This window comes from Scomber japonicus, chromosome 17 (assembly GCF_027409825.1).
Source record: "Scomber japonicus isolate fScoJap1 chromosome 17, fScoJap1.pri, whole genome shotgun sequence".
NCBI lineage: Eukaryota > Metazoa > Chordata > Actinopteri > Scombriformes > Scombridae > Scomber > Scomber japonicus.
In genome coordinates, this window is record NC_070594.1 from 31,624,437 (window position 1) to 31,632,199 (window position 7,763).

Consider the following 7,763-nt stretch of genomic DNA (forward strand, 5'->3'; position numbering starts at 1 on the left):
ACGGTGTTGTATTAGTGTTCTTGTTGTAGTTTCCATGTTTAATAGAAATTTAAGAGATAATTCAATACAAAAATATAAAACCATGTTACACTCTAATTATGTAGACATTTAAGATTATTCTTGTTCTAAGCAGTTGTGTTTTATCTCAGTGTGGTGTGATAATACTGATTCTGATCACTCAACAGGCATTTCGATGGAAACCACAAGCTTAGGTTAGGTGGCGTCTGGTCATGCATGGCTGTGTTGATGGCTTCAGCAGGACAATTATATACCTACGCTGCTTATCCAATAACAGAGCCTCAAGTGTTCTGTCACTATTTTTGGAGGGCGTTGAGAACTTTGCTCTGCCTGCAAGGGTCAGGTGTGATCATGGCATGGAGAATATACTCGTTGCACGGTTCATGTTGGAGAGAAGAGGCCTGGACAGTGTCATTACAGGTGTTTCAGTCCATAATCAGAGAATTGAAAGACTATGGGCAGAACTCAATAGAGTTGTTAGTAGACATTATATCAACATATTTAACTTCATGGAAGAACAAGGTATCCTCGATTCATTGAATCGAGGATACCTTTTCAATTCATCTTTTTTGTTTGCATTATGTTTATTTGCCAAGAATTCAGCAGGCAGTAACAGAATTCATTAATCAGTGGGACAACCATGGCCTCTCCACACAAGGCGGGCGGACACCACTTCAACTGTGGCATTCAGGTGTTATTAACAACATAGGAATTCAACCTGTTATAAATGACATTGTTCATATGGATAACCACTATGACTTTAATGAACATGAGCCTTTGCCAGAAATTGAGACAAATAATCACATTACAATTCCAGACATTAACGTAACTATAAATGAAACCACAATGAACAGGATTCAATTGGTGAATCCTTTGGAAAATGATGGGAACTATGGCATTGATCTGTTTTCCTCACTCCTGAATGTATTTCAGTAAAGATGCGATGTATCTTTTTTTGTGATGTTTTTTCCGAAGAATTTGTGAACACTATGTCTTAAGGACAGTTTGAGAAAAAAAAGTGTGACATCAACAAATATACATATGGTATGGTAATCGGGCTCTGCCAAATCCATAGGTGTTGTCTAAAGCAAAGTCAAACTTTTCTTTGAAGACCTGGAATGAAACATGGATAGGCAACCTGATGCAGTTAATGCATGTGTTGGCCGTCGGAAACATGGGTGTGGGAGAAAAGTCATCATCTCTCTGATGAATGAACTCCACAGATGGACTTGGTGAAAACCCGATGGGAGGGACAACAGACGCGCCAGTAGCAAAGGCCAATACCTTCTGCAGTTTAGATGGCCCTTGTTCTTCTGCAAAATAGATAATTCATTAAATCATAAGGCTTAAGTGTCTATGAACCCAATTAGCAAAAAATTCCACTCCATGTTTTGATATTAGCTATTTTTAATTTGCTTTATAAGGATCTTTAATATCTCTTAAGTGTATAAACTGTTCAATGTATTGTTACTGTATTTTTTTATTCCTCTAACATTAATGCATTATATTCAATATACATATACGCATGCATACAAAAACATGTATTTTAATTTCCCATTGAAACCTCAAAGGTAGTTTATTCTTGATAAAACACAGATAATTTGTCAACCTAAATGCAAGGATCTATGTCAAGTATTGTACCTTCTGCATCTTGAAGATAGTCTCTCCAGTAGGTAACCACCACTTCTTCTGCAACTCTCTTGTTGCTTCCTCCTGGTGACAGCCGAATGGTGAAAAGATCATCCACCTGTTCAGCAGTCAGGATGCTCGGTTCATGGCAGAACAGGGGGCGAAAACTGTCTGGATGTTTCTGGATTTTCTCCAGAACCCCAAGAGTTTTCAGTCCTTCACAGAATCTATAACAATCAAAACAAACAAATGTGTTTGTTTACTTCATTTAAAATAACTTGTTCCAGCCTAACCTCGACATTACAAAATCCATAAACTTAGTCTATGTTGGTTGATAGGTAAAATTATATTCCATATTCCTATGAACTGTAAACGAACACTGAATACCTTTGAAATGGACCTTGAACCCTGTGGATGACCTGAAACATTACTATGTCTTGTACCAGCAGATCCCTGTCTCTGATTGACCGGAGAGGCCTCAGACATCCTGCATTGGCCAAGTAGTCAAGCAGAGGTGCCTTTGCCTTCTCAAGGTCCTCAATGGTTGTGCTTTCTGATACCTGACATCACAAGGAGCAGCATACTGGTTTACTATACTGCAGAAGCTAGTAATTAGTTAATAACTTAAGGTTAACACTTGTGAAAACATTAGTAATAATAAATGGAATAGAATATGACAAAATTTAAAAACATCTCCTTTGATCAGGCAGTTCTCATCTGTGCATGAACAAAACTGTGAGACAACCAAGACAACTCTGACAACTAATTAAGATAGCAGAACCCTGTATTGCTAATTTCAGGAATCAGCAGGTCCCCACCACTTTATCACAGTGCATGCTTCTACTGTGACAATGTATGGCAGTGGTTTAAATAGGCGGGGAAAAAACACACTTTAATGACCAAATGTGTTGATTAAATTGTGGCACAATTCAAATCACAGCACAAAATAGAAGAGTTTAGGATTGTGTCAAACTAGAGTGGGCCTGTTGTTCCTGTCATCAGGGTAAGAGATGCAAATGACCTGTTTGACTTTTTCCAAGAGGTCTGGATCAGCTATGTCTTCTAGCACTGGATTTGGTGAAACGCCAGCCAGTAAAGAAAATACTACTGGTGAGAGGAAGTTTGGAGAGGGACCACCATGTACCAAACTTATTGCAATGGCTCTCCCTGCCATGTAGTACCAGTCCTCTCTTAGAGCTGCAAAACAACAAAATAAGAGACAGGCAATAATGTTAGAAAGTAATAATGATCAGTTAATTTTACTAATTGAAAATATAAATCAGTAAAGAGAAGAAAAAAAACAGTACCGGTACTGTTGAGAGCAATGTTTTTGCTGTTTTCTGTTCCCTCAAACATGGAGGACTTTGCAATGCTCTCCATTAGGAGCCTCAAGAATTCCCTCCTTGGACCCCCTAAATCAACTCCTTCCTCGGTTTTTCCCATGTCATCTGAGAACTTCACAGACATCATCAGGTTGGGCTCATAGGACGACCTCTTGAAGCCCCGAATGGCCCCCTCCCAAACAGCAGATCTATTAATGTTAAATCTGCACCGCTGATTTACGTTAATTTTGCTGGCCAGTTCCAGCAGTATCTTCTTCGCAGGAACATTCTCACTACTATGAGAAAACACAAAAATAATAATCAGAAACAGTAATGTGATACAATTTTTAACAATCTGCCTATATTTAAAAGGTACTATCTGTAGTAATTACTCCCCTCTAGCGTCATGGTTGTACATCAAAACCAATTCAGAAGTATACACAATGTACAGTGTAAGAAATAAACAGTCTATGTAAATGATCAGATCATCCTTGTTTCTCAAACTCCTGACCTATGTGCACTACTCACATGCGGCTCTCCATACAGGCAACTATTGCCTGCTGCAATCCTTCATCCTCAGAGCTATCACCAGAAATGGTAGCGACGAGGGTTAAATAAGAAGAGTAGTTGTCCTCGTCAATACTGCTTTTTCCACTGTGTCCTGAAAGACAGACTTCCTCTGGACCAAATATGCCTCTTGTACTGCTTGAGCCAGGAGGACCACCCTCAGGACCACTAGTGCCAGGGATACCATCACTTCCTGCAAGGCACGCTCCATCAGGATCACTCTCAGGACCTCTTGTGTCAGGTTTCCAGTTTTGTCTTTCCCCACTGTTGGGGCTCGTGGCAGGGCAGTCTTCTTCACTGCTAATGCAAATATTAGCCCTTGAATGCTGGTTTTCATCTTCACTGTCATCCTGAAATATAAAACATGTATTTTTGTATGTATGGATGGATGTATGGATGGATGGATGGATGCATGTATAACAAATAAAAATGCACACTTACCAAAAGCGTCCTTGATGGTTTTACATAAAGAACTTTAGTTTTGTAAACCTTTTGAATGAGAATTGCACTCAGGTCCTGACCCTTTTGGAGCTTAGGGCACACCAGTTTACTGCCACAAGCCATCAGCAACTGGAGGCTGCAAAAAGAAGGGAACAAAGAAAATGTTTTAATCCAGGCAAATAATGACCAACTAGAAAATGCAATTCCTGAAGAGATTGCGGAGTGAATGCTGTCCGCTGGAAGGCTGAAGCCAAATTTGGATAGGTGGATGTTGAAAAGCTGAAGCCAAACTGAATTACTGATGAGGTTTGAATTTGGATGCAGACACAGCTGAATGAGTATGAAGACAGGGAGAAAAGAAGGAAGGAAGGAAAGGAAAGGAAGGAGGGAGGGAAGAAGGAAGGAAGGAAGGAAGGAAGGGAGAAAAGAAGGAAGAAAGGAGGAAGGAGGGGAGAAAAGAAGAAAGGAGGGAGGAAGGGAGAAAAGAAGGAAGAAAGGAGGAAGGGAGAAAAGAAGGAAGGAAAGAAGGAAGGAAGGAAGGAAGGAAAGGTTGGAGGAAGGAAGGAAGGGAGGAAGGAAGGAAGGAAGGAAGGAAGGAAGGAAGAAAGAAAGAAGAGAGAAGGAAGGAAAGTGTGTGTGTGTGTGTTTTTTTTTATGAGACACAAAGGTAAAAAAGACAAGGTAAATGAACTTTTACCTGACATCTTCAGGAATACGCTCACCAAATCCTTCCCGGATGCGTTGTATTACAGTCTGGTGGTTCCAGGCCTTCTGGAACTCAAAGGCACTGAGGATGTGTCCATGTTTGTGTAGCCATACTTTTTTGCCTTGTTTGCAGACAATTCCCCATGATGGATTGGGAAGAAGTATCACGTCTTTGTTGAAATGGTCATGCTGCTGTGCTAGGGCTCTGAAATCAGTGGACATGAGACACTGTAAGTCAGGCTGGCACATCTTAAATACAATTCAGAGACCGGCATAACAACAGATGAACCAAAACAGAACATATGTCTTGCTCTCTCTGAGACATTACAACATAAACAAGTTGGATAACAACTGTAGCCTATCAGCCTTTCCCACACTGACTGGACAGTGTTGTACGAAAAAAAAACGAGCGATCAGATTTGTGACACTACCATTCTTTGATTTGCCAGCACAGTATGAAGGGATGCCAGGTTGCGTTTACCTCTGACAGAATCGACCAATGCTCACACACTACAATAATTCATACACGACGTAGCTACACGTTTGAGATAAGATCAAAGTTAGCAATAGAGGGTGGAGATACGATTTAGCAGTTTGTTGGGTTTCTGCAGGGAGAGAGACAGCGTGTGTTGCGGTAACAGCCACTCGCTTATTGCTCGCCGCACAGCCCGTTGGCTTATTCCATGTTTTACCCCCCCCCCCCCCCCTCCAAAAAAATGCGAGTTAGTTCTCTTATCTCTGTTGGCTTCCCTGTAAAATTCCCCCACGCCACGCCACTGGTTACAACAGCATAAACGAAACGACGAGTAGCTCAATGTTTTCTCCTCCACTTTCTTAACGTTGTATAACTTGTATCATTAACCACTTAACACACGCCCCAGTTTTTTATGCTGTTAGCCTAAACGACATGCCCAAGTTGTGAGCAGCACAGATCCCACATAGTTTGAGACTCAGAGATGTGTCTGGTATCATTGGAAAGGAAACACTCTCAGTCTGTGTGATTCTGTGACTTACTGACAAAGAGTGGCAGAGTTTACAATGATGGGGTTGTTTACTCGCCCATAGGTTTGCCTTTACAATGACACAGACATTCAGGGACCTCTCAGCGGGATATAGACACAATGAGGCCACAGCCACATGTCTTGGCTTCATGCAGTCCAAATTTGGAGTCAAAAGACCAAAAGATGAATTTTTCAGAATTATTTTTCAACAGGTATGTCCATGCGTTTTCCTCAGGTCCTTTTTGGAGACTCCAAATGGACACTTGGTTACCAAAGCTGTATAACCACAATCAAACACCTATAACTTCACATCCCCTTTGCCTACAATCAAAATCTTGGTCTCTAATGAAAGCTGACGCCATATTATTATTATTATTATTATTATTATTATTACATATAACCATATTTTTTTGTTTGGCCATATCTATCTATCTATCTGTTTATTTTGGTATAAGTCATATGTTTAGTCAAAGAAGAACCAACCGTGTACCAAAATGCCGAGTGCGTAATGATATATGGTTCAACTCTTTTACGCACAGGGCGCACGCCGGTTACGCTTGGAGTTTGTTTATGGACAGCCAAACTTAATAGCTTAGTGTCATACACCATTGGAAACCTCTGACTATTGGCTAAAAGGTTATCAACTTCATTTCACCGAATATTTCCATAGACTAGAACAGCTGTCAATCAAACCCACGTTGTCGTCGGTCACATATCCTCATTGGCTTTGGAGACATGTACTGCCTAATCCTAAACACCGATTGGCTTGTGTGTGGTGTCGTCAGAAGCAGGAGAGGCTCACGGTCGTAAACATCTAGTCACGTGTACTATGAGATGAACGTGCAGGTCAGGAAATGATGTAAACGGACCGTATATGGCTTGTTATTTGTGTTATTACGTTACGTGTTGGACTAAATACATGGACATATTGAGGAAAGTATTTCGGTTTTATGGAAACGGATTTCATATTTCACAAGAATGGATATTTGGTGAGCTGTACAGAAAGTCCTGAGTCATAAGATGATCGTTGTGGATAAAGGGAAGACTTTGAAGGTATGTAGGCATTATAGCTTTTCTTACTTAGCTCAGGGGCTAGCCGAGCTAATCGCTAATACTATTACGGCTGTGAGCAACCATATAAGTCGTGAGTGGTCTTGAATGAATCAGAACAATCTAAGCTTTCTAACAATGTACGGCATGAATATATATGTTTAAGGGTTGGTGTTTAAAACATCCAGAAGAATTTGTGGCTACCTCCTAACATCCGTCCCGTCCCGTAGACGGAACAGCGTGCGTTAAGTGGTGAACTTAGCTCTGTCTCCACACTGATCCTCACAGCGGCAGCAGACGCAGCAGCTTATGCACCCCTAGTTAAAATAGAAAAATACGGCGTAAATATCCATCTCACCTTTTTCTCCTTGTGCCTGTTGTCCATGTGCCGAAGCACTGTGCCTGGTAACGCGGCACCGAAGTCTGGACAGGACCAGCAGCTGCCAGTGGCTGCCTGCTACGACTGCTGCGGCCGCCAGAAGGAAACAAAGTTCTGAGACGAGTCTTCACGGGGTGGGCACCTGAGGCAACTGGCTGTTGCGTGGTTGCTCCGGTCGTGGTTGCATTCGCCAGCGTTCTTATCGATTCTGCTGACGCCAAAATATTATTTAATAACGCTGCAGCGTCAGTTAGCTGACCAGCCTGGAACGACATGTGTGCTCCGTACAACGTCCGGATGCGAAATGCCTTCCGTTTACACTGAAATGCCTTCCGTTTACACTGAAACGCCTTCCGGTTCCTCTGAAATGTTCTTACACACACAACTCAAATGTTCTCACACACACAATTGAAATGTCTTCACACATACAACTCAAATGTCTTCACACACACTACTCAAATGTCTTCACACACACTACTGAAATGAAAGACATTTGAGTTGTGTGTGTGAAGACATTTGAGACAAAGCTATGTCAGAAAAAGTCCATGTATTGCAGGAATACACGTCTTATGCAGATGGGCAGTACTTTAATGAAAATTCTCTTCTTGCAAGCGATGAGTTCACAATTGCTCTTGGCCTTTACATCCAATC

At 41.3% G+C, this 7,763-nt stretch overlaps 1 protein-coding gene across 1 annotated transcript; it reads right to left on the minus strand.

Moving 5' to 3' along the window:
- Positions 1-909: 909 nt before the first annotated feature.
- LOC128376917 (uncharacterized) lies at positions 910-7,387 on the minus strand. Its single transcript, XM_053336766.1, has 9 exons — positions 7,092-7,387; positions 4,675-4,887; positions 3,978-4,113; positions 3,498-3,886; positions 2,955-3,265; positions 2,669-2,844; positions 2,035-2,207; positions 1,660-1,874; positions 910-1,331 (listed from the first exon to the last, which is right to left on the minus strand). The coding sequence occupies exons 1-9, from the start codon at positions 7,385-7,387 to the stop codon at positions 1,045-1,047; spliced, it is 2,196 nt and encodes a 731-aa protein (XP_053192741.1). The 3' UTR covers positions 910-1,044.
- Positions 7,388-7,763: the final 376 nt, after the last annotated feature.

Excerpts from the sequence above, each read along its gene's own strand:
- LOC128376917 (XM_053336766.1), bottom strand. The coding sequence starts at position 7,387 with ATGTCGTTCCAGGCTGGTCAGCTAACTGACGCTGCAGCGTTATTAAAT. Across the intron at positions 4,888-7,091 it reads ACAGGCACAAGGAGAAAAAG|AGCCCTAGCACAGCAGCATG; the intron begins GTGAGATGGATA and ends CACTGATTTCAG. Across the intron at positions 1,332-1,659 it reads CTATCTTCAAGATGCAGAAG|AAGAACAAGGGCCATCTAAA; the intron begins GTACAATACTTG and ends TCTATTTTGCAG.